Genomic DNA, 27,706 nt, shown 5'->3' on the forward strand with positions numbered 1-27,706 from the left:
CGGATTTATATGATATGAGGAGAATTCTCTTCCACGGGTTGCTCCAACTCTCAACCAACTTGAACATTGATTTGTGATGGAGGCGTTGGCCTCGCCGGTCCGAGCAAAATTCTACAACTCGGAAGTCACTGCATTATGAATATGAAAGGTGGTCCGCCCACTCTATGCTCTTCGAATATTTGTTTTTTTACTTTTCTTATTCAAACCATCCAATTGCACAACTCTAGCTACACATAAGCCTTTCTTTTTCTTTTTTCTTTTTTCTTTTTTTTTTTGCACTTGCTTTCCAATAATTAGAACAGTTCAAAGTCAATTTAGGCCAATTTTTTTAATCTCAACATCAAATATTATTAAAATAAAAATTATTCTAATATAATTAAAAATTAAGAAAAATGAAATATTAAGGTTATGTAAAATTAATTTTTTTTTTCTTTTTCACTCTCCTATATAACCAAACATAGAAAAGTAGAATCTTTCATGTTTTCCTTTCCTTTTTTCAATATTTTTCAAGTTGCATACATAAAATACCCATCATACTATCGTTTTATTTGTATTTTATTTTTTATTTTGAATACTTCCACCAACAATGAAATTGACGAATTTAATTATTTCAAGTAGGATGGATCAGTTGAGCTAAAAAGCAAACTGCGTCTGGTGTGGTATCAGTGCTCGTCTTTCTTTTCCCTCGCTCGGTGCTTCTGTGGATCAGTCTTCTCTAGCTATAACTCATCGAATTCAAAGCAAGGAAACAAATATGAAAGCTGAAATGGTTCTCAGTTTTGCAATAGGGCAAGTATTAAAGAAGGTGGGTTCACTGGCATCTGAAGAAATGAAACTTGCATGGGGTTTCAAGGGCGAGCTAAAAAATCTTGAAGAATTACTTAAAATGATTCAAGCTATACTGCATGATGCCCAGAAACAGCAAATGAGGGAAAAGGCTGTTCAAATTTGGCTCAAGAATCTTGAAGAGAGAGCTTATAAAGCTGAGGATGTTCTGACTGAGTTCTCTTATGAAATGCTCCGACGTCAGGTAGAAATTCAAAATCAATTTATGAAAAAGGTACGCTACTTCTGTTCCTTCTCTAGCCCCATCGTGCTCCGTATCAAGATGGCTCATAAAGTGAAGAATGTCAATAGCTCACTGGAAAAATTTATGAAAAAAGCGATTAGCTTTGGGCTTAGACCGATGTTACCTATAGATCCAATTTCTCAAATAATAGAGAGTCACTCCTTTCAAGATGATCCAAAAGTTGGAAGGGAAAATGATGTATTAACTATAGTAAACAAGGTGACTAGCTCATCCAGTAATGATGTCTCTGTAATTCCAATCGTGGGTATGGGGGGCATCGGGAAGACTACGCTTGCTCAACTAATCTACAATGATGAGCGAGTGAAAGAACATTTTGACGTAAGAATTTGGGTATGTGTATCTGAAAATTTTGATGTCAAAAGGATTCTAAAAAAGATTTTGGAATCTCTTACCAAGGAAAGTTGTGGGATTGAAAATTTGGATACCATCCTTGAAAACATTAAGGATAAGTTGGAAGGGAAAATATATCTTCTCATACTAGATGATGTTTGGAATGAAGATCCAAATAAGTGGGAAAATTTACGAAATGGTCTGTTGGGAGTGAGGTCAAAAAAAGTGGGAAACAGCATTGTTGTGACTACTCGAAGCCACAACGTGGCTTCAATTATGAAGACACTTCCTCCTCATCACTTAGGGACACTATCAGAAGAATATTGTTGGGCGATATTTGAGCAAAAGGCATTTGTAGACTATGGAGCACTGAAGACTCAAGATTTTATTGATATAGGAAGGGGTATTGTGAAAAAATGTGGGGGCGTGCCGCTAGCAGCAAAGGTGCTGGGAGGGATCATACGTTTTAAGAGGGAGGAGCAAGAGTGGTTGTCCATTTTGGAAAGTGAAACATGGAATTTGCCAGAAAGTGAGGATGGGATCATAGCAGCATTGAAGTTGAGCTTTGACAATTTGCCATCGGCTTCTTTGAAACAATGCTTCGCATACACTGCAATTTTCCCCAAGGATTATGTCATTGAGAGAGTAAAGCTAATCCAACTATGGATGGCTCAAGGATTTCTTGAGTCATCTCAAGAGTGCGGTTTGGTGATGGAAGACCAAGGTAATGAGTACTTCAATGTCCTGTTGCAGAATTCCTTGTTTCAAGATGTTGAAAGGGATGTCATATATGGGGATATCAAATCATGCAAGATGCATGATCTTGTGCATGACCTTGCACAATCTGTTTCCAAATCTGAAATCCTGGTTTTGGAGGGTGGACATCAGGGGAATGAAATCCCTGCAGTCCGACATTTATCATTGACATATTATGGAGAAGGGAAGCACACAGTTGGGAAGAATAATGGAAAAAAATTACGCACCTTAATTTTATCAAGGTCAAGGGCTGTTAATGTTTCCGATGAGGTGTTAGTTGACTCAAAACGCTTGAGAGTTTTAGATTTAAGCGGGAGCCAAACTGAGGTGCTGCCAGATTCTGTTGGGAAGTTGAAATATTTAAAGTACCTTGATGTCTCCGATAATAAAATTGTAAGGTTGCCGGATTCAATTACCAAGCTATACCATCTGCAGACGTTGAATATAGAGTTCTGTTATAAGCTGCAGGGGCTACCAAAAGAAATGAGAGCATTAATCAACTTAAGACATTTGGGACTTGACCTGGACAATGCAGAGAGAATAATGAAGGATGGACCGATTGAGATGAGGCGGTTAATTCATTTGCAGACGTTACCGGTGTTTGTGGTGGGTCGGGGCAGGGGACGCCGAATTGAAGAGCTGGAACCCTTGAACGAGCTCAGAGGACAATTATGGATATGCGATCTACAGCATGTGAGGGGTAAAGAAGAAGCTGAAAAAGCAAATTTGAAGGGAAAGAAAAACATTGAAACATTGGTGCTTCAATGGGGTAATGATGATGGTGGTCGTGGTGAGGTTCGTTGTGGTGATAATGATGATGAGGTGTTGGAAGGGCTGCAACCACACTTAGATCTGAAGCAGTTTAAAGTTGAAGGATTTGGGGGTATTGCTGTTTCGTGGATAGCGAAGTTGTTGAATCTTCAGGTGTTGGAGATAGTGAGTTGCCCTAAATTGAAATCCATTCTTCCCCCGAATTTAGAGGGCTTCTCGCCCTCCCTTCGAGAGCTGAAAGTCCACATGTGTGAAGAATTGATGTCTATGCAATTCTGTACATCCCTCAAGAAATTAGGCATATGGAATTGCCCAAATTTGGAATCTGTGCCGGCTGATTTACTAAAATTGCACTCCCTCTCAGATTTAAGAATTTGTGAGTGCAAAAGATTGAGTAGTTTGCCGGAAGGGCTATTGTGCTGTCTCCCCGAGTTGAAGAGACTAGAGATCGGAGGGTTTAATGAGGAGCTGGATAGTTTCCCCTCACTTCTCTGCAGCACCAACCACCACCACCACCACTGTCACCACCAATTCCGGCTTGAAGAACTAACTCTGAGGGGTTGGCCTAGGCTCAAGTCTCTGCGCAATCATGAACATGAACAAATTCTTCTTCTTCCCCGCCTCTCTTCCCTACAAATTCTTGTGATTGAGCAGTTTGGTGGTTTGGAAGCTCTGCCGGAGTTGCTTCCCGCAAACCTTCGAGATCTACGTCTTTTGCATTGCAAATACAATAATCATCTGGTGAGATCCGTGGGAGGCGTCGCCAGATCAAGAAACTTGACTGTTCAGTACTGGCCTAGGGATATTTGACTATTGCCATCAAACCACTACGGCATTATTTTAAAAAATTCAACCTCAATGAATTGTAACATGAAAATTTACTTAGATTTCTAAATAAATTTACAAGTTTGCTAATGAAATAAAACCACTTGCTCAAATCGAGTCTTGTTTGATTTACCTTCTCCATGAAACCATTCCCTATCACTAATTTACAAGTTTGCATTTGCCTTTTTTTCTCACTTCATCTAAAACAACTCAAATAATGGTTGGTGTTTCACTTATACATGGGATACATATTCTTCTTGAAATGAGTATATTCTTGAATAACATGGAACATAGTAACAATTTTATAAATATAGGTAATAATTATTTCCCATAGCGCTGTTTGGAATGTAGAAAACTTACAATCTGTTTGGAATAAAAGAAAAGAAAAGGAAAATAAGTGAAGAACTCATTTCTCATTGCATTTTCCTTCTATATTAAACATTGTTAAAAACGATAGTTTGTTTTAAGATAATTAAAGATTATGAAAAACTATATATGAATGATGTATAAAATCAAAATTTTGCTTATGGATTTGATATGTTTTTTTTTTTTTATTTTCTTTCTCACTTTCCTTAATCCAAATATGAAAATATGGATTCCTTAATATTTTCCTTCCATTTTCTTAGTAATTTTTGAGTTTTAAACGAAACCTTTAAGGAAAGGAAAGAAAATTTTGAAAGAACTCATTTTTTCTTAATTTTTAATCATATTGTGAACAAATTTTCATTTTAATTAGTAGAGAAATTATAACAAAAAGCTAGTTTAGTTTCTTTCCTATTTGGAACTATCAAAGGATCTATAATTTTAAATTTAATTATCAAGAAAAGTGAAAAATACGCCATTTTTATAAACCTAAATTTTATTTTACACATAATTAATATTTTTTTAAAATTTTTAATCATATTGAAACAAAGTTTTATTTTTATAACATTTAATAAGAAAAATGAAATAAAAAATGAGTTTCCTCATTTTTATTTTTTTTTGTCTTTCCCTCCCCTAAATAAAATTCTTGAATCAAATGGACCGTAAAAAAAAATTGTTTTTTGAAAGGACAATATTACAATTTTCTATTGATTCCTGGTGCATGATATAAGCGTGCCCCCTTCAATTTGAAAAGACCATTGGATTTAATTTACTAAAAATCTTGATTCAAACGTACTCCCATTGAAGAAAAAATTTTCAATCCAAGTGAAAAAAGTTTGATTAATTAAAAATAATATTTAATTAAAATAACTCCATATTGTTATTTTTCAATAAAAATTAGATGCATGCATCTTTTAGTTTTTATATTTAACCAAAATTTTTACTATGATACTTGATGAAAATTAAAAAATTAATTGACTTCATAGGGTGTAATATGTCTTTATTTAGGCTCCATTTGGAATTCAAAAAATACTAAGGAAAATATTAAGAAATTTTGATTCTACTCATCATTATTATTATTTTTTTATATTTTTAATCATATTAAACAAATTTTTATTTTCAATAATATTTAGGATGCTTTTGGATTAAGAATTTTGTTTGTAAAAAAGGAAAGAGAAGGAAAATAAGGAGAAAACTTATTTTTCCTTGTATTTTCCATCCATATAAAATACTATTAAAAATAAAAATTTATTTTACTATAAATAAAATTAGGAAAAACTAAATATCAACGGTGTAAAATTTTATTTTTTTTTTCATAGATTTGATATATTTTTTTTATTTTCTTTCTCACTTTCTTCTGAGTTTCAAAAGGGGGCCTACGTAAGAAAAAAATATATAAATAAAAATAAATTTCCTTGTTTTTATTTCCTTTTTTCTTCTTTTACATTTCCCATTTACTTTTGTATAATTAACTTCTATTTTGCTCCTGGAAGCAAAGTAAAAACATTTAAAATCTGAAATTAATAAAAAATGTTTTCCAACTTTTATAAATAAAATTAAAAAACAAGTTATTATTTTTGTAATTATTTGAAAAATCAAAATAAAATTTCCACGAGAGAGTAGTGAAAAAATTTTTCAATCTCCTTCCCCTAATGCTTAAGATTTTTATATGAGAATGCCTGTTGACCTTCTCCGGATATCCATTCTAGGCTCTCTGCTCTTGAAAAGCTTGGAGTTTGAGGAACTCAGATTTTTACCTGTGCAATGCGGAGGCTGAAACCAGAGATCATTTTGAATTTTATTGACTAAGGATTTATTGAACTTTTCAGCTACACCCTGCAAGATTCGATCACCTCTGGTTCTCTGCAACCGCAATGAATCATGAAAAGATTCTAACAGTTTATAATGATATGACAAGCAGAGGAAGCAGGGATGATCGTATTGATGGATTGTTGAAGCCAGTGAGAGGTGAAAGGCTAGCAAGTACGGCCTCAGAAATGTATTCAATCTGATTCATCGAGGGGATTTAATGATGCAGATATTTCCCATGAAGATGATACTCAATTTTGATGTGTTTTGATTAGTGTGGTCTCCCTTGGTTAGTTTGAACTTTATAAACTTCCAGGTTATCCAAACGTCTATCTTCTATATTTTCACCATCCAAAAGAATAAACCAGGGGCTGTGTTTTAACCATTATTAAACAGTTCATGAAGTTCAAGGAAGTCTTGCCTTTCATAGCTTTAGGGTTTAAATGTCAATATTATGTTCGTTTAGTAATTTGTTTTTCCAACATTAATTATGTTGTGAATAAGGATGAAATCATAATGAATAATTTCTGTATTTCTTGAATGATTTTGTACAAATCAATACATAATATTTTATAATACAATCGAAAAATCTAAATATGAAAATAATCTCCTAAAAGAATCTCTCTCAAGAATATATACAATTCTCTACATATATACTTCCCTAAATTACTCCAAGATACTCAAGATTTCAACACTCCCCCTCAAGTTGGATCATAGATATTGATCATATCCAACTTGCAAATGAAATCATCAAACCTCTGTCGGGCAGTTGGTTCCTTGGTGAGTACATAAGTCATACAGATGGTTCCTTCTTCAACCTTCTCTTTGATAAAATGTCGGTCAACTTCTACATGCTTAGTCTTGTCATGTTGAACTGAATTGAGAGAGATACTGATGACTGCTTTATTGTCACAATAGAGTATGATAGGAAATTTCACCGAGATCTATAATTCTTCCAAGAGTTTCCGTAACCACAGTCCTTCACATATCTCTTGTGCAACTATCCTAAATTCAGCTTCAGCACTACTTTGAGCCACTACATTATGTTTTTTTGCTCCTCCAAGTTACTAAATTTCCCCATATAAAGGTGCAATATCCGGTAGTAGACCTTCTATCTTCCGCTGATCCTGCCCAATCCGCATCTGTGAAAATTTCTACTTCCTTGCTTTCACATTTCTTGAAGAAGAGTCCTTTACCCTGAGAGCCCTTGAGGTACCTGAGGATTTTGTACACAACATCTACGCAAGTTTTTTTCGGTGAATGCATGTGTTGGCTTGCCACACTTATCACAAATGCAATGTTGGGTCTAGTATGTGATAGATAGATTAGTTTACCAACCAATCTCTAATACCTCTCCTTTTCAACTGGTATTACGCAGTCTTCGACCCTCTTTACTGCTTTAATTGGGGTTTCACTAGGTTTGCATCCAAGCACGCTAATTTTGGTAATGAGATCAAGGTTATACTTTCGCTGAGAGACACTAATAGCCTTTTTTGATCTAACAACTTCCATCCCCAAGAAGTACCGCATTTGTCTCAGGTCTTTAACTTCAAACTCAGCAGCTAGAACTTTCTTCAATCTTTCCATCTCCACCATATCATCTCCAATTAGGATGATATCATCAACATACACTATCAGAATTGTTTTCTTACTACTTTCAAGCTGTTGAAAGAACATAGTGTGATCTGATTGCCCTTGTCGATATCCTTGGTTCTTTATCACCTTCGTAAATCTGTCGAACCATGCTCTGGGAGATTGTTTTAGTTCATACAGTGACTTCTTGAGTTTACATACTCTATTTTCTTCACTTTTCTTACTGAAACCTAGTGGTATCGTCATGTTGATTTCTTCTTCTAACTCGTCATTTAGAAATGCATTCTTAATGTTGAGTTGCTGTAGTGGCCAATTTAAATTGTTGTAGTGGCCAATCTAAGTTAACTGCCAAGGACAGGAGGACCCGAACTGTATTCAATTTTGTCACTAGTGCAAATGTCTCCATGTAGTCAATACCATAGGTCTGTGTAAACCCTTTCACAACAAGTCGGGCTTTATACCGTTCAATTGTCCCATCAGCTCTATATTTCACTGTGAAGACTCATTTGCAGCCTACTGGTTTCTTCCCTCTCGACAAATTTATAACATCTCAAGTTCCATTTTTTTTCCAAGGCCCATATTTCCTACATGACAGCTTCCCTCCATTCAGGATTCTCCAAGGCTTCCTGGACCTGGATATTCTTTGAAATTTTTATCCTATCAAGGTTAGAGGTAAAAGTACGATACCCTATAGACAGAGTTTTATAAGACATGTATTTTGACTAAGAATATAGAGTACAAGACCTAGTTTGTTTTCTGACTGCAATAGGTAAATTGATGTCATTAGGTGTTGACTTATCATAAGGAAGCTCGTGACCATCTATTACCTAATCGGGATTGGGCATGGACTCATGGTTGCTCGGAGCTATCACCAGTTCCAACTCTCTTGGTGCCTCGGGTATGAGATTCTCCCTGTTCTTTGTTTTTGGCTTTCTTGACTAAACAAGTATTTCCTTGTTATTTTGTTTTTATACATCTCCCCCTTAGTTTAAGTAATCTTTTGCACATGATAGGTTAGGAAATGATGCAATGGCAGACTCATCAACAAAGAAATCAAATAATCGATCTTCACTCTACTTCTCCCCCTGAAGAGAGAGTTTTTGGAAATAAAGAGTGGTTTCAAAGAATGTGACATCAAGGCTAACAAACAATTTTTTTGTGACATGATCATAACATTTGTAACTTTTTTGAGTAGGAGAGTAACCAATAAAAACGCACTTAATGGCACGAGGTTCCAATTTATCTCGATTGTGAGCATGAACATGAACAAATGCAGTACATCGAAAGATTTTTCAAAGAAAGATTGGAGTGGAGCTGAGAGTTGGGAAAACATTCTTGGAGTTTCTGGAGAGAAGTAACAAAAGAAAGAACTCGACTAGGCATTCAATTAATAAGATGCGTAGCAAAATGGCACTGCCCCAAAAATATTTTTTAATATTTGTAGTGAACATCAATGCCCGAGCTACTTCAAGAATATGTCTATTTTTACATTCAGCAACCTCATTTTGTTGAGGGGTATCCACATAGGAAGAATTTTGATGAATAATTCCATTCTCTTGAAGATAATTTCCCAAGATAGTATTAAAATATTCTGTATCATTATCAGTACGCAAGATTTGAATGTGAGTTTGGAATTGTGTTTGAATCATGGAGTGAAAATTGATAAAAATATAATAGACTTCAGTTTTATCTTTCAACAGGTAAACCCAACAAATACGAGTGTGATCATTAATAAAAGTAACAAACCATTTCGTGCGAGTGCGATTAAGAGAGTGTGAGGGCCCCTCATAAATCATTTTGAATAATAGTAAATGGTCTGGATGATTTGTATGTGGATTTTGGAAAGGAATTACGATGGTATTTTGCAAGTTCACAAATCTCACACTGAAAATCAGAAGATGTCTTATTTAAACAAATGGAAGGAAATAAACATCTTAAATATTAAAAATTTGGATGACCCATCCTAGAATGCCATAACAACATCTCGCTGTTCCTAGAAACAGATGCAGAATCACAAATAGCAATTTGACATTGTTTACTCACATTAGCCTCCTCAAAGTAGTAGAATCCCTCACACTTCTTAGCACTACCAATCGTCTTCCCCGATAATAGATCCTGAAAAACACAATGAGAGGGAAGATATTTAGCAGAACAATTGGAATCTTTAGTTAATTGGCTAATGGATAGTAAGTTGCAGGATAAATTAGAAACATGAAGAACGGACTCTAGTGCGATGGAGTCAGAGAGTCGAATATTCCCTTTGCTTGCAATAGACAAAAGTGATCCATCTGCAATTTTAATTTTCAAATTTCCAGCACGGGATAAATATGATGAGAAAAGATGATAGGCATCGGTCATATGGTCAAAAGCACCAGAATCAATAATTCAAGGAGTTTTGGATCTAGAGGTTATACTCAAGGCTGGCAAAAAATTACCTCTTTGGGCTAAAGATCCCGAAGAAATATTTGTGGAAGACGAAGCTCTGTAATAACTAAAAGGGGTTTGATCTGCCAACCTAGATAGACTCTGCCTCAACATTTTCTCATTAATCCCAATCTCTCTGTCGGAACCAAAAACGTCAAAAAGTCTCGCTCCATTCTTTCCTTTTCCTCTTCCTCCGGTGTGAAGTCATTCTTTATGTTGAATGTCTTGCGCATCTCCTCAGGAGTTTTTCCCTTGATCATGTCTGCTACAGTCAGACACGTAAGGTCCAGGAGGGTCTTGATGTTCAGATAGTTTGCAGCCAGGATGAGATCGAAGAGGGTCGCCTGATCAACTTTGACGAACTCAGCGTCCCACGACTTGAGCTCCTCATTGACGCCGCCTCGCTTCTCGATATTTGGAGCCTTGACGTGCTTCTTGCAGTACTTGATGACTTTCGCCAAGATCCGCCCGATGACATTGGGCAAGGGTATTCCGTTGTCCGCACAGTCGTCCTCGATCATGTGCTTGATCGACTGAGACTCAAGAGCCAGGATCTCGTCGACCTCAAAGGTCTCGCCGTCGGAGCTCCTCGCCATGATCTTCCTTGCCGACATAGTCGATTCCGCTTGTGAAATTGAAAAGGAAACCCTAACTCGAGAGTTATTCCCTCTGATGCAGAGACGAGGCGAATCGCAGACTGAAGCTCTGTTGGAGGACCTCGTGAAACTCTGTTGGAGGACCCCGTGAGATTTAGAGGTCATCAAACCTCTACTTTGGCCAGCGGTTTCCGCCATTGATAGCTAAGTTCAATCTCCTAGCTCTGATACCATGAAATCAGAATGAATAATTTCTGTATTTCTTGAATGATTTTGTACAAATCAATACACAATATTTATAATACAATCGGAAAATCTAAATATGGAAATAATCTCCTAAAAGAATCTCTCGCAAGAATATACAATTCTTTACATATATACTACCCTAAACTATTCCAAGATACTCGGGATTTCTACAAAAGATTGAGATTCACAAAGCCAGCCAAGGAAGAGCAAAGAAATGAAAATCAAGGCCAACATTAAACCATCACCACTTGTTAGTTGATAGTAATTATTAGCACTGCTGTCACTAATAGTTATTATTAATGACTGCAAAAATATGGAAGAGCTACAATAAAAAAATTTCCGCGAGGGAGTAGTGGAAAATGGTTGTACCATTTGCAGATGCTGAATATGGAGTACTGGAACGAGATGGAAGAGCTACCAAAAGAATTAGGAAAACTAATTAACTTGAGACGTTTGTGCCTTGACGCAGCCAATGCAGAAAGATTAATGGAGGGCACACAAATTGAGATAGGGCAGCTAGTTGGTTTGCAGACAATAGGGGTGGTTCTAATGGGTCTGAACAAGGGACGTTGTATTGAGGAGCTGGGATCTATGAACAAGCTTGGGAATAATTAATATGTACGGGTTGAAGCTTGAATGTAGTAGTGGCGATGAAAATGATGAGGTGATGGAAGTCCTGCAGCCCCACTCAAATTTGAAAGGCTTTAAGTATTAGAGGTTTTGGGTGATGGAGTATGCCCATCATGGATCACAATGATGCTGCATCTTCAAGTATTGGAGACAGAGAATTGACCTAAAGTAAAGCCCATTCTTCTTCCGAGTGTAGAGGGCTTGGCAACCTCCCTCCGACAGTTGAGCATCAGCCACTGCACAGAATTGTTGTCTTTGCCAACTGAGCTGCAATTCTGTACATTTCTTGAGAGATTGAGGGATATGGAGATGCCCAAATCTGGACTCCATGCCCGTTGGTTTACTAGAACTGCATTCCCCCTCAGTTTTAGAAATATATGATTGCACCAGATTTAGTTTCCCAGGACTACCGTGCTGCCACACCAGTTTGAAGGAACTGAAGATTGGAGGGTTTTGGGAGGAGCTGGATGCTTTCCCGTCTCCTCTGCAGTAGTTGTGGCGGCGGTAGTTGCAGCCGCAGCAGTAGTAGCACTAGCAGTCCAAGTAGTAGAAGCACCAACCACTACCACCACCACCACCTTGGAGCACTATGGTTGTATGGGTGGCCTAAGCTCAAGTCTCTACCCCACCATGAAGAACTACTTGGCTACCTCTCTTCCCTCAAAACTTCGTGGATTGAGGAATTTGGTGGTTTGGAAGCTCTGCCTGAATGGCTATCGGAAAACCTTGAAGATCTGAATCTTGTGCGTTGCACGAACCTCAAGTATCTGCCTCCAGTTCAATCCATGCACTGGATGAGATATTTTCAAATTTTAATCCCAATATTTTAGCATGTTAAAGAATAGACACCAAAGAAAACATTATAGTTATGAATTAGTTATAAAATATCTGTATTAGTTCTAATTATATATGAATTAATCATGTAAAAACTAATATTTTTATAAATTGCATATTTTTACTATATAACCAATATTTTTACCGGATGGAATATTTTAAGGAATAAATTTGAGCACACACCAAAGTAGGAGAATCCCCATTTTGTGTTTGCACACGTGTGTAGTAGCCAATAGATGGGCAAAATATTATCAACTAACAAATGGATATATATATATTAAAATTTAGAAAGTCTATAAGAATAATTTAGAATGTAAGCACTAAAGAAAGAGTTGTGATTATAGGTTAGTTATAAAATATTTATATTTAGCTATGTATGATTGTAGGTTAGTTATGAAAGACTTCTTTTTTTTTTATTATTATTTAACTTGGGATATTTTAGAGAATAAAATGTGAATGGGTGCAGAAGGAAAGTATTGAGGTGATAGCCAAAATACAATAGCCTAAGATAATCTTTCCCCTAGTTCAAATCAACACCTACCAAAAATCAGGAGTCGACAATTGACAACACAGCTTAGCCACACATAAGAGTACACCAAGGATTACATGGAAAATCTTTCAGTGTGAAAGGAAAAACCACGGCACTGAAGTACGCTTCCAGTTTGTAGGTTATAATAGGTCTTTTCCAGTTGAAACTAGAGGCATACATCAACTACAATAATCAAGAATAACAAATTCTTGTCATACAAAGCAATATAAGTCATCACCTTTAGGCATAATTGAACAACAGTAAGAAATGGACAGGTACCATCCAAAAACAAAGATTGTGACATCCAAAAACAAAGGTTATGAGTCATGAGCATTTTGTCAAAATTTCAACTCAATCAGACAAGAAATCACCATCCGATCGTTAAGATCAAGATGACTGTGTAGGTAGTATTTTCTTTTGTCCCTCACTCTCTTCTTGGCTCTCCCAAAGAATGCACGAAGCTCACCTTAATTTATTTTTCACCTCCAAATATGATCATTCATCTTCCAAAGTAAACCATAATGAACTAATAAATAAAGTACTCCATTGGATGACAAGTGAGTTTCAACTATCACTTGGGCATAGACTTCACCTAATCACGGACCAGAACATCCAAGCAGACCACTACACACAAGTGGGCCATCTTTCATATTGGATAGAAACCTAAATTGAACATTAAAGTGGGGGAATCTCCTTTTTATATGCACAACTGCATAGGTGTTGGTTATCTTAGCTAATATCTTTTCAATATTAAACTTATCACTTTTAGTGATGGCCCCATATGTTTACTCAAATCAAGTCTTCTAGAGCTTAAGCTCAACGTAAAAATTCATATTTTTAATTTCTACTTCTTGTTTTTGTTAAGATTTGATTAAAAATGAGTGACCTAACTTGAAGTTAGGTCTCTCCCTCTATCTATAATACAAATTTAAATACATTCTAATGACAATAATACCGTCACTAAGTCTCACTAATTAACATACTAATACACTCAATAATAATAATACTAAAAGACAAATACAACCTCTGCAAGTTTTAATTAAGGTAAAAATTATAAGCACTCTTTCTGTCAGCTCTTATGAAAATGCATACAAACACCTCTTATTTGCTAGTCTAAGTACTTATCTAAGTAGAAATAATTACAAGTACTTATTCTTAGTGTTTCTAAACAAGCTGTTAGCTGATGAATTAATGCCTTAATCATATATACCACAGGACACCAATGCTGAAGCTTTAATGACTAATTAAGCTATATCTCCTAGCCTAAAACAATTGGGGCATTCATGAACAAGTGTTTGCTTTGTAGTTCTTTCTTCTTCTTTTTTTGTCAATTTGAAAATTATACAACGTGTAGTTGTGCAATCTGTCTTGAAAAGATTGTGAACAGAGTGAAATGTGCGCAATTCTGCCAGAGAGATTCATCCTTTGTTGATGACTCAACAATTGTGGGAAGAGATTGAGACATATCCAAGATAATGAACAAGCCCCTTGGCCCCAGCAAAGGCAGAGAAGATTTAGGCATCATCTCCATACTAGGGAGTGGAGGTGTTGGGAAGACAGTTCTGGCACAGAAAGTTCATGATAATGAAAATGTGGTTAGGCATTTTGGTGCTAAGCAAAGAATGTGGGTGACAATTTCCAATGATTTCAATGTTGAAAGGCTTTTTAAATGATATGCGGGAAAATACAGTGTCTAACATTCAAGCCACAGCAGAAAAGCTGAAGGAAGAGATGAATGGCAAAAAATTTTTGCTTGTGCTTGATGATGCATGATGCGCATATCCTAAATTTGGGATCTCCAGAGAAGTGCTTTTTTAGGAACTGGTGCTTCAAATGGAAGAAAGATTTAGATAGCCTCATAACCACTCATATCTATGAAGTATTGTCAGCCATGAAATAAATCCCAGGCATTGTTTCCCAGGGCTATACATCCAACAATGATAACTGGATTTTATTTAAACAATGACCATTTTCCAGAGGTGGAGCAAATGAGACCCCCAACTTGGTGGAGATTTGGGGAAGGCTGGTGAAGAGGTGTGGTGGCGTGCCACTAGCGCTGATGTTACTTGGAAACTAGATTTGTACTCTTTAACTACATGTTTAGTACAAAGGAATGGAATTGAATTGAGTGGAACGGAATCATGTGGAATGGAATTGAATTATAACTTTATTTTGTCATGCTTCCAATTCAAATTTTCATTCCATTCTCTTCCTATTCCCATTCCAACCGGAAAACCAAATGTAATGCAAGAAGAGTAAAAGTGAGTGGCATTCAAAGGACAACAACAATATATGGGAAGTATCTTATGAGGTCATAGGGTTAAGTTCGAAAATCAAGGTCTTTTTAAACTTAAGTTTCAATAATTTATTGCCACCATCTCTAAAACAATGTTTTGCATATTGTGCAATTTTTTTGTGAACATCATCTCATTCAGAAAGCCAAACCATTCCAACTGTGGATAGCTCAGGGATTCCTTCATCTGTTCACAGGAGCAAATTGGAGATGGAAGACAAAGGCAATTACTACTTAAATGCTCTATTTTTAAAAAGGATAAATTAGGTAGCATCAAAAGCTGCAAGATGCATGATCTCATGCAAGACCTTGCAAAATCTATTTTAGGATCTGAAATCTTGGTTTTGCGCATAGGCATAGACACACGTGGAAAGATATTTTCTTTTAGCTCCACATATATTATTGATTTGTGAGGAAGAAGGAAGGATGATGGTAAAAGATTGTGCACCTTAATTTTTCCCAAAAGCTCTTTTAGCAACATATCACTTGAACTTGACATGGTTGAGTGTTATATTCCAGTGGTAGTGGAACAAATGAGCTGCCAAGTTCAATTGGAAAGCGTAAGCATTTGACACCTTGATGTCTACTACAATTGGATTAGATGGTTGCAAAGTTCAGCTACTGAGTTGTACCATTTGCAAACATTGAGAATTGTACCATTTGCGGACGTTGAAGATCGAGCACAGCTTGTGGATGAATGACCTTCCAAAAGAAGTAAGGAATTTATCAGAGATATTAATGAAGGATGCACCGATTGAGTTGGGCGGTTGGTTGACTTGCAGATTCATTACAGGTGTTTGGCATGGATCCTAAAGAGGTTTTTGAATTGAAGAGTTGGGGTCTTTGAACAAGCTTCTAGGGGAATTGAGGGGATAAGGAAGAAGCTGAAAATGCGAATTTGCAAAGAATGAACAGTGACATTTTGGAGCATCAATGGAGTAGAAACACTGATGAAAACCAAGACGATGAGGTACCGGAAGGCCTGCATTGCCACCATGGATGTTGGTGATGTTGCTTCTTCAGGTGTTGGAGACAGGATTTAGTGCTGCAGAATACCAAATGGAATGATGTCATAGCACCAACAGCCTGTTTGTTGCTATGGCCTAAGCCTTGTGGAGCATGTATTAAAGAGTTGGTTGCAATGGTCTAAACCACCTGTCTTGATGGATGGTGCCAATAGAAAAAAACTTATTTGTCGTATTGTACTATTACAAGTGAAGCTATCTACAATTTTTGCACTGTCAATGATGGATAAACAAGCACATAGAATTATGGTTGTTCGTGTCTTAATATGCATCCTAGCAATTGAAGTTCGGGTAAGGTTTGAATTTTAATAGAGTGACATGGGGTATGGGATGGGAGATTAGCTACTTCCATTCTGTAACCTAGCCCAGTAAGGACCTCTGATCAAAATAAATATATAAATAACTAGTCATTCAAAAATACAATTTCTTTTGCACTATTAGATGTTATTACAATAAAAAAGAACTGAAAATATGATATCGTACATTTATTATATGTTTAGTCTATAAGAATGGAAAGGACTTTATCAACTGAATTTTCAAGGTTAGTATTCAAATTTTTCATTCTATTCTTTTCTTATCTCATTCTATTCCATAAACCAAACACAATGTTGGATGCCTCATGACCATGAAATTATTAATATAATAGGTCCAACTTATTTAGACAGATATATAACCATCACTATCATTTTTATTGATGCCCCCATATTCTAATTGTTTCTTTTTTCAATGGATTTATGATTGATCATGCAGGAGAACTCCAAATGGAATGGATGCCTAGCAGCAATATGAACCTCTGCAATACCAAATGATTCAATCTGTATTGGAAGCAATGGGAGATTTAAGCCCAGATTACATCTTTTTTCAGTTTTGTTCATTACAACTTTTTGACTGAATTGTGATTGTTCCTTGCGCTTTGTTACTATGACTATACTCTACAAAGTCCTGTAGTACAAAGCATTGCCTTTTTTCAGTTTTATTTTTATTGAAACAATGTACTTTTTGGTTCATATTGGGGCCACTAGGCCAAATCCATGGTCTTCTTTCAGCCATGGACGACTTTTTGATCTGTCATGTTTGCTTATCCAAAAACTTCAAGGAAAATTAGGTTACAACCATTCCAAATTTTCATTTGAATTCATTCTTGAGTGGGATAATGTTTCATCTTGTTGACCAGGGAAGCTTCCTTTCTGATTTTGATTAAATTTGGGTTTCTTTTAGGACATTCAATGCTTTAACCTGCACATTCCAAGAAACTGTTGGAGTGATAATGTATCCTGTAGCCTCTCCTAGCACGAAAATGGAAAAAATTAATTCTTACATATTTTTTATTTTTGCAATTAGAAATGCAAATGCAAAGAAAAGAAAGAAGAAGACAGAAGAAAAGAAATTATCCCATGTTTGGCAAGGTATTCATTTTAAATTTATATTTAATTTGAATAAAATATAATATAAAATTATATTGAAATATATTCAAACCTATCCAAATTCAAATTCAAAATTTGGCAGCTTTCACGCTAATTTTCTAAGGAAAAAGTACCAACAGCATGGTTCTTCACACAATTTTTTCAATACATCCTAGAAATTGTCACACAGCCATGCTATAATAATCCGAAAAAGGGATATAGAAGATTAGTGAAGTGATTTCTAAAAAATATAATAATAATAATAATAATAATAATAATAATAATAATAATAATAATTAAGTAATTAAATTTAAAAATAATAATAATTAAAATTTACTTTTTATTTTTATTAATAAAATATATTATTATTAATATTAATTAAATCTTATTATTATTATTATTATTATTATTATTATTATTATTATATACATTCACCTGAAGCTTCAGGTGAATTCTGAGTACGTCTCTCTCTCTCTCTCCCTACTCAATTTTGCGGCGGATTTTCGCCTGATCGAAAATCAGAAGATACAGCTAGACTCCATTCTCCACTGCCGTCATTTCTACCAGAACGGATCGGTGGTAGGAGCGGCGTAGATGTTTCTCCTGAGGTAAGCCAATTTCCCTTTTTTCTTTAATTTCTTGCAAATTATAAGTCCAATCGACGAACGGACACCACCACGAGAATTTAGGGATGATTCTCTACAAGTCTAGTGGGACGAAATTCTCGTGAGGTCGTCGTGAGTAAAACCTTAAATTTGGGATACGAGAGTTATTAAGGAGCTTATTTTTAATTAATTAGTACTAATTTAGAAATGCTAAAATATTGAGCATCTGAAGTTAAAGTAAGATTTTTAAAATTTAAGGCCCGGGTGAGCGTCACGGGTGTAATTTTAAGACCCACAGGCAAAATTCAGAAAATTAAGTGGAGGTGTTAAATAATAGTTTAAATGATAATTTGAGGTATATGGAGCTTAGGGAAGGTTAGTTGAGTAATGTTTTGGGGGAAATGAGTTAATTAATCTAGGAAAAATGTGAATTTTAGGATTTGAGTTTCGAGTGCCAAGGGCGTAGAATCTGGGTGTTAACAAGTCTCTCAGTAAGTCAAGTAAGGGAAATAAATTATAACAGTATTTTTAGAATTACTGTCTAAATTAATATGAAAATGTGCTTATGGTATTTTGTCTCAAAATTATTACGATATAATATCAGATAAATTGTGTGGCATTTGAGTAATTTTAAAGTGTGATATTTTGGAGTGTAAAATATAACGATGTGTAATTTCTGAGAAAATATTGAAATGAGAATTATTGATGTAATTAGTGAGAAATAATGAAATATGGTATTTATATGTGAGTATAAATGTTTTACCAAAAAAATGAGATTTTGTGAATTACAGATATTGGAAAATAATGAAACGTGGCATTTATTTGTGAGTGAAAATTATTTGCATGAGAAAAGAGTTTGTACAAATTATTGATATGAGTATTTTGGGAAAAAGTGAAAAATACGTGAAATATGATATATGTACTATTATGAGATGAAGAAAAGTGCACAGAAAATGATGAAAATATTTATATTGAACTGAATTATGATATACTGGAATATGATTGATGAAATGTCAATACCGCATAATGATTGCGGGTATGTGGTAGTAAACTCTGTTGGATGGTTATGATATTGAGCACAGTACCGTTACTAGTGGTGTTAGTACAACCACACGAACTCTTGGAGCGTGTGGTGTGACAGTCGACTGTGCCATTTTATAGGGTTGTTGGGCCCCCTAAGTCCGGATTAGGGTTATAGGTCGGTCAGTCGTACAACAGACGCGATATGTGATACGATATTTGATCTAACCGGGTCGGCCAACTGCGGCTAGATCCAGCCTTCGAGCCGCACAACCTTAACCATAGGGGGAAGCATGGCGTGGATAGAAAGATCCTCAGGGTGGCCATGAGTTACAGACGCGATGTTGGTATTTGATACCAAGGATACTCATGAGCCGGAAAGTAAAATTGAAAATGGAAAGTGAAAGAATGATAAAATTGGTTAAAATAAGAAATGAAAGAAAGAATGGAAATTAAGAAATAAAGAATGATAAAATTAAGAAATGGAACCGTGTGAGTTGATAATATACATACCTAAGGCGAAGTGAAACTCTCCGCCTGAGGGCTTGCTGAGTAAGGTGAGTGCCCTGATACGTATCAGATGTGACCATACATGGTTGCATAACGTGTTAGGGCAGAGGGAAGCTACCTGTATAGGCAGGTAATCTTCCCTATTCTCAGGAATTTCGCGGTAAATATGTGTTGAAAATTATTAAATTTGAGAAATGATTTTAAAACTTATAAAAGCTTATATTGTATATCAATATGATTATGAGAATGTGTATATCAGTGTATTTTCTCAGATGAAACAATGATTTGAAAAGTAAAGTGTATTATAATTGAACTCATATGGCCACACACTGTAAATAATTTATTCTTTCTTACTAAAATGTGTCTCACCCAAATTATCTAAATTTTTCAGGGAACTGAGACCGACCGGGTGATAGAGCTCTGTGATAGTAGGGAGCTGGAACCTTGATACACAGGGTGAGTTTCTGGACTAGGGGAGGTATAATTCCCCTAATGTTGCGTGGTTTTTTTGAGTTTGTGATAATGATGTATATGTGTGTATGTAGATACTCTGGGTATTGTATTCTGGATGAGATGAATATATTGTCTTCCGCTGTTAAGTTGTATAATAAAATAACTTTTTACCCAGTACCCAATGCGGGTCGAGTCGTATGAATGATAGTAGGTTGTTGAAGTGGTCGATTTGTGAATATTACGAATGATGCGTGAATATTTGATTAATTTATGTATTATTGGAAAAAAAAATTGTACGAAAATCGAGACGTCACACATGCCTCATAACTTCTGTTCGAAATCATGCTTTGAAAGTCTCTCATTTTGCAACAAATTATAGGTGTCGACTCTCTTAAGAAGAACCAACGAAATAAAAGTCCATAAATTTTTAATTTTTTTTCCAAAAATTACATAATAAATTAAAAAGTCTAAAAAAAATAGTAAAAGTGTGTTTTCCAACTTTTCCTATGCAAATTCAAAAATTTAAAAATAATGTAGTATTTTTTTGTAATTACTAAAAAGTATGAAAATAAACAACAAAACAATTTTCCGCCAAAACTTCTTATTATTTACTAGTTATTTCACACAACTATTGCAAAATCTAAGAACAGGCTCATTTTTTTTTGTAATTATTTAGAAAATTAAAACTAAAAATAAAATTACTTTCCACAACTAAACATCCTATTTTGATTTTGATTAAGTTGACTTTACCAATACTCCGATTCGACTGAATAAATTTACATAGAAACTCTGTTAATTCAGTTTATACAATACAATATTCACATGAATTAATCTTGATTTGGCCAAAAGTTCAACTCTTCATAATGAAGTTTATTGCAGCCTATCATCCCACAAAATGGCAAATAGGAAAATTCTTACATAGGATAATAATACAAGCAATTTTCGGGTGTCAAGCCATGCTCAACTTTTCAAGTTTCAAATGATCTCAATGTCAAAAAGATTTTAAATGAGATGGGGGAATATCTCACCAGAGAGAAAATTCAGATGTATAATATTCAAGCCCTAGGAGAAAAGCATAAAGAAGCATTGAATGGAAAAAAATATTTACTTGTGCTTGATGATGCATGGTGCACAGATCCTAAAAGTTGGGATCTCCTGAGAAATGCTTTGTTAGGAATTGGTGCTTCAAATGGAAGTAAGATTTTGGTAACCACCCGCAATGATGAAGTTGTATCAGCCATGCAAACAAGTCCCACACATCATTTGTCAGGTCTTACAGACGATGATAGCTGGATTGTGCTTAAACAAAGAGCATTTGCGAGTGGTGGAGCAAAAGAGACCCCTGAGTTGGTGGATATTGGAAGAATGCTAGTGAAGAGGGGCGGTGGTCTGCTGCTGGCGCTAAGGTTACTTGGAAGCTTGATGAACTCTAAGAAGACTGAAAGTGAGTGGTATTCAATGGAGAACAACATATGGGAATCACCTAATAATGGACTGAGAATCATGCCTATCTTAGAGTAAAGTTTTGAACATATGTCGCCATCATCTCTAAAACAATGTTTTGCAAGTTGTGCGATGCTTCACAAAGATTATGTCATTCAGAAAGCAAAACTAATCCAGCTGGGGGCAGCTCAAGGATTCCTTCAGCCATTTGAAGGGAGCAAATTGGAGATGGAAGATATAGGTAATGACTACTTCAATGTTCTATTATGGCACTCCTTGTTTCACGACATTAAAAAGGATAAATTAGGTAATATCAAAAGGTGCCAGATGCACGATCTCGTGTACCACCTTGCATGGCAATTTTAAGCTCTGATATTGGGGGTTTGCGAGATGTGAATCCGTTTAATAAAACCTGGCCAGTTAAGGCACCGCTTCCTCCTACGAAAGAAATAGACAACGACTTTTGGAAGTACATTAATTTTCAAAAATTGAGCAGCTTAATTTTTCCAAGAGCTCTTGTTGGCAACACGTTAATTCACATAAACAGCTTGAGAGTTGTAGATTTCAGTGGGACTAGAATTGAACAGGTGCCAGATTCAATTGGGAAGGTGAAACATTTGAGGTACCTTGACATCTCAGGCACTAGCATCCAAAGGTTGCCTGATTCATTTACCAAGCTGTACCATTTGCAGACATTGAATGTGGAACACTGCAAGAGGATGGAGGAACTACCAAAAGAACTAAGAAAAATAATCAATTTGAGGCATTTGTGCCTTGATGAGACAAAGCGGAGAGATTAATGAAGGGCGCACCAATTGAGATGGGACGGTTGATAAATTTGCAGACATTACGGGTGTTTGTGGTGGGTCAGAAGAGAGGTTTAAGAATTGACGAGTTTGGATCTTTGAACAAGCTTCGAGGGGAATTGAAAATTTGCAATCTAGAGCATGTGAGGGATAAGGAAGAAGCCGAAAATGCGAGATTGCAGAGAAAGAACATCGACAGCTTGGAGATACGATGGAGTAGAAACACTGACGTCAACAGCAGTAGGATCATGAATCATGACGATGAGGTACTGGAAGGCCTGCAACCCCCATGCAAACCTGAAAATCTTGAGTATTGAAGGCTTTGGGGGTGGTGCAGCATTGCCACCATGGATGTTGGCAATGATGCTTCTTCAGGTGTTGGAGATAAAGAATTGCCCTAAAATGAAGTCCATCCTTCTGAGTTTAGAGGGCTTTGGTGGTGCAGCTTCCCTCCGGAAATTGAGCATCAGTGATTGTGCAGAATTGACGTCTTTTCCTAGTGGAGTAGAATTCTGTACGTCTCTCGAGGGATTGAGGATGCGGGAGTGCCCTAAAATGGAATCTATGCCAGGTGGTTTTCTACAATTGCCTGTCAACTCTAGAAATTGTTGGTTGCCGAAGATTGAGCAATTTTCCAGAAGGGCTACTGTGCTGCCTCGGGGGTTTGAAGGAGCTCAAGATTGGAGGGTTTTGCAAGGAGCTGGATACTTTCCCTTCTCTTCTCTGCAGTAGTTGTGGAGGTGATACTAGTATTGCCAGTACTAGCAGCAGCACCAGCATTGCCACCGAGCACCACCACAACCATTGTGCATCCCACCTTGAAGAATTATCATCGTTGGGGTGGCCTAAGCTCAAGTCCCTACCACACCTCTCTCCCCTGAACATTTTGTGTTTGTGGATTCATGGATTTGGTGGACTGGAAACTCTGCCAGAGTGGCTGCCAGGAAACCTCCGAGAGCTATATCTTGCAGATTGCAAGAATCTCTAGTATCTGCCTTCAGTGGAATCATGCAATGCCTTTCCCAATTGCAGCAGCTGTATGTTAATGGGCGTGTCACCTCTTGGAAGAAAGATGTGAGAGCAAGTTGGCCCAGAGTGGCATAAGATTGCCCACATCCCAAACAAGTATATTTCAGGATGATCTGATTAGCTGCTAGTCTTCTGGTACATATGCTATTACTTTACCAACCCATATAATCATTTAACACTCTTGAAATTATTCAACTTCTCAAAATTGGGATTCAGGCGTGTGCCAACCACATAGGGGTGGATCATATCTATCCCTAACTGAAATAACGTTTTATTTTTTTAATAGCACAATGATGTATATTTTTTGATAGCAAAAGAATAACTTCATTAATAGATTGAGAATATACAGCCAGGAGAATAAAACATCTCCTCAACAGAGTCTGGAAAAATCCAGAAAAAAGAGTAGAATGATACATATATATACCTATGAGCAATGTTTTAAAAGGCGAAGGCGGCAAGTGTTTTAACCCTTAAGAGGCGAGGCTTAAGCCTTAAGGCGTTAAGCCTTTTAACGCCTTTTAAGAATTTGTTTTTTAAATAAAAATATGTAAATATCTTTTATATATTTTAAAAATAAGGAAAAAATAAGAAAATCACAAATATAATGTAAGAAAAAAAAATTATATATACTTTGCAAACTACTTGTTGACCATTCAAAAATTGCTAACTTGAATACATGACATAAATCATGACAATAGATAGCTATACTATTGCAAAGTTCAAACTATCTTCATGATTTAAGATACAACTCTCAATTATTTTGAAAAGATTGAGGTCCAAGAGTACTAGAAATCAACTCATATTATGACATTCCTTTTATGCAAACATGTTAAAATTATTTAACCAATTCTTACTCGAGAATCCCACACTCAAAATGCGAAAGCCTCACCTAAACAGGCACAAAAGGCATATCTTTTGTAAAAATGCGTAAACCTTAACATGAAATGCATAGCCTTTTTAGAATTCAGTATTTTAGATTGAGCCTCAAGGCATTTTTGGCATGTCATGCATTGAAGCAAGTCTCAAGGTGAGCCCCAACTGAGCCTTTTAAAACACTGCCTATGAGTGAACAGAAGACACCCAACACTGCCTATGAGTGACCAGAAGACACCTAGGATTCCAATTTTCGGATTACTAGCACAGGTCCTTTCTTTAAATTCAACTACATGTCTACTTTTTCTTCTCATCTCCGAATATAAATATATATATATATATATAAATATATTGCAAAACAATAAAAAAAAATTTATGAACTTTTGCTTCCTCATGCATGCATACATGCAAGTAGACTTGCCTCACTTTACTAAAATAAATTTTCAATAAATTTGTATAATGATATATATATATATATATATATATATATATATTTGTGCGTGCATTGTCTAAATGCCCAATAAACTACAAAAGATAGTCAATCTCCCATTTCATATCCCTTTTTTCACCTCCTCCTAAGGTTCTAACCAAAAACCTTTAACATAAAGTCTCAAACTCTTTTAACTGTCAGGATGTTGACTATTAGGATGTTTGTCCAAGTATAACAACTGTATTTAACATTTAAATAAAAATTAAGCCTTCAATGCTATGTTGAGTGAGCAATAACCTCTAGCCTAAACCATTCTGCGCATGCATGGACAATCAAATTGGGTGCTTTTTTGTGGAAATAAAATTCCAGGGCAGCAAATGGTCCATTCTATCTCATAAATATTGAAAAGTATTTGTATTGTAAGTCTACGTTTATATGTTTCACTGTAGAATTTTGATTGTTTCTTATTGCCAGTTGGGTTCTGTTAGCATTATTACATTCTGCAAGTTCAAGACTTGCATAAATAATTGATTTCTTTAATTGAAGCAATGTGTGCGTACTCCAAGTGTTCTATAACATTCAGCGTCTTAAAACAGATCTATGAGACGACGCAATATGTTGAATTATGATAATCGCATATACTTTTAGGTCATATGGATTTGGATTTGTGTGGATTTGAAAAAACTTAACACAATTTTATACTATGTTTTGTCTGTGTTAGATTACCATTTTACCTAAAAGCTTAAGCTATTAGGTTGTGGGCCAACAATGTATATTAAGCTTTAACACTCCCCTGCACATCCAGTCCAACAACACATGGAGAGATACACACACGAAAGATAATACCCATTACAAGGAATATAATAATTTTTTTTAAACAACACATAATAAGTGCATGCAACAAGACTAGAACTCAGGACCTCCTAGTAACCAACTCTAATACCATGTTTGATTACCACTATACCTAAAAGTTTAAACTATTACGTTGTGGGGCAATAATGTATAGCAAGCTTTAACAGTCTGAGCCAGAATTCAATAGTCCTAAAAATAAGATTAGGGTTTTAGAATTTCAAATAAGCTGATTGGATGAGGTAATTTTGTTCAAATTGAATGCATCTTTCCATTTCACTTTACATCCATTCCATTTCACTGTACCAAACACTGGGTGAGCGTGACAACTTTTCAAGATAGAGTAACATATTTCTCTTAGTAAACTACTTGGATAACAAACTCATCCCAATTAAACAGTTATTAAACTAAGACCAAGAACATTTACATTTTGATCCTACAAAAGTTAGAGTGAGTTCATTCATCCTTGACATACCTTGCAAATTCTATTTTAAGATCTGAAATCTTGGTTTTTGGGGCATGGGCATAGAGATATGTGGAAAGATATTCTTCCAGCTCAGCATATATTATTGATTTGAGAGAAAGAAGAAATGGTGAACCCAATTGGGAAGGACAACGGTAAAAAATTGGGCACCTCAATTTTTTCCAAAAGCTCTTTTTAGCAACATATCAGTTAACTTGAAATGCTTGAGAGTTTAAGATCTCAGTAAGAGTGGAATCAAAGAACTACCAAATTCAATTGGAAAGCTGAAATATTTGAAATACCTCCATGTCTTCTACAATTTGATTAGAAGGTTGCGGAGTTCAGCCACCCAGTTGTACCATTTGCAGACGTTGAATATCGAGCACAGCATGTGGATGAATGACCTGCCAAAAGAAGTAAGAAAAAAATTATCAACTTGAGACACTTGTGCCTTGACGAGCGCAAGCGAAGAGATTAACGAAAGAGGCACCGATTGAGGTGGGGCCATTGGTTGATTTGCAGGCATTTCGGGTGTCTGTAGTTGGTCTGCTGAGGGGTTTCCGTATTCTAGAGTAGGGATCGTCGAACAAGGTACAAGGGGAATTGAGGATCTGCAATCTAGAGCATGTGAGGGATAAGGAAGAAGCCGAAAATGCGCGAACTTGCAGAGAATGAACATTGACAGCTTGGAGCGTTGATGGAGTAGAAACATCAAAGGCAACCATGACGATGAGGTACTGGAAGACCTGCATTGCCACCATGGATGTCGGCAATGTTGCTTCTTCTGTTGTTGGAGAAAGAATTGCCCTAATTTTTCTTCAATTTTTCTGTGGAAACAAATTTCTGGACCCCAAATGTGAAAAAATATTGAAACTTTCATTGTAGAATTTGGATCGCTTATGGAATGATTGCGGTTGGCTTTTGTTAGAGTTCTGCAAGTTCATGACTCTGACTAACGCTCCCAACCATTTATTATTATTAACTTCCAGTACTTTCTAAAAATTCCTATTTTACTTTTGCTGTTTATTAGAAACTGCAAAACATTTGATTATTATGTTAATAGATGAGAATTAGTAAGAGCATCGTCCTCATCATATAAATTGAGGAAATTAGAGGTCTATCATTATATTAACTCTTTCATTTTAGTTAAATTTCAATATGATATCAAAGTGAGGTTCAACCTAAACCCTACCACCACCATCAACCCTAAATCCTACTGCTAAACAAAACCCAACTAAAGTACGTATCCATGTTTTTATTAATTAATGGGCTAGCTAATTTGTTCGATTTAACTATATGTAAAATTTAGTGTTGCAAAATACCAAATGGAATGATGTCATATTGTCATGACATCAATAGCCAAATGTTTATTACTATGATTTAAAGAGTTGTTGTAATGATCTAAGCCTCGATTTGGAAGCACTTAAAAGAAAATATTTATAGTACTATCACTTAAATAAATAATTTTATCAAAGAGTGATGTTTGACTTTTACTATGACAAACACTTATTGCAAAAAGTTTTTTTTTCAAATCACTTATTTGAGAGCTATTTAACCACTTATATGGGAGCAATTAGAAAAAAAATTTAATAAAACAAAAAAAGGTACTTATAATAGGTATCACAAAAAATAAGCACTTTTACTAAAAAGTGTTTTTAACTTATACTGCAACAAACACTTATTGCTTTTTAGAGCTATTTACGTGAAT

The 27,706-nt window shown here is 35.7% G+C and overlaps 2 protein-coding genes across 5 annotated transcripts; one reads left to right on the forward strand and one right to left on the reverse strand.

Moving 5' to 3' along the window:
- Positions 1–450: 450 nt before the first annotated feature.
- On the reverse strand, positions 451–26,942 carry LOC131150488 (SKP1-like protein 1A). 4 transcript variants are annotated; one of them, XM_058101215.1, is made up of 5 exons: positions 9,973–11,011; positions 9,581–9,652; positions 2,699–5,998; positions 2,404–2,605; positions 451–1,141 (listed from the first exon to the last, which is right to left on the reverse strand). In XM_058101215.1, the coding sequence occupies exon 1, from the start codon at positions 10,753–10,755 to the stop codon at positions 10,069–10,071; it is 687 nt and encodes a 228-aa protein (XP_057957198.1). In that variant the 5' UTR covers positions 10,756–11,011; the 3' UTR covers positions 451–1,141; positions 2,404–2,605; positions 2,699–5,998; positions 9,581–9,652; positions 9,973–10,068. The 4 variants fall into 4 exon arrangements, 3 of the variants coding, with proteins under 3 accessions (XP_057957198.1, XP_057957201.1, XP_057957199.1); XM_058101218.1 differs by lacking the exons at positions 451–1,141; positions 2,404–2,605 and adding an exon at positions 9,762–9,825 and having other exon boundaries at positions 5,609–5,998; positions 9,973–10,781; XR_009135551.1 differs by lacking the exons at positions 451–1,141; positions 2,404–2,605; positions 2,699–5,998; positions 9,973–11,011 and adding exons at positions 26,301–26,402; positions 26,489–26,942 and having other exon boundaries at positions 9,403–9,652.
- Positions 755–5,013, forward strand: LOC131150487 (putative disease resistance protein RGA3). Its single transcript, XM_058101214.1, has one exon. It carries the CDS (start codon positions 755–757, stop codon positions 3,755–3,757), a length of 3,003 nt encoding a protein of 1,000 aa, XP_057957197.1. The 3' UTR covers positions 3,758–5,013.
- Positions 26,943–27,706: the final 764 nt, after the last annotated feature.

The sequence above is a fragment of the Malania oleifera genome, chromosome 3 (assembly GCF_029873635.1).
Source record: "Malania oleifera isolate guangnan ecotype guangnan chromosome 3, ASM2987363v1, whole genome shotgun sequence".
NCBI lineage: Eukaryota > Viridiplantae > Streptophyta > Magnoliopsida > Santalales > Ximeniaceae > Malania > Malania oleifera.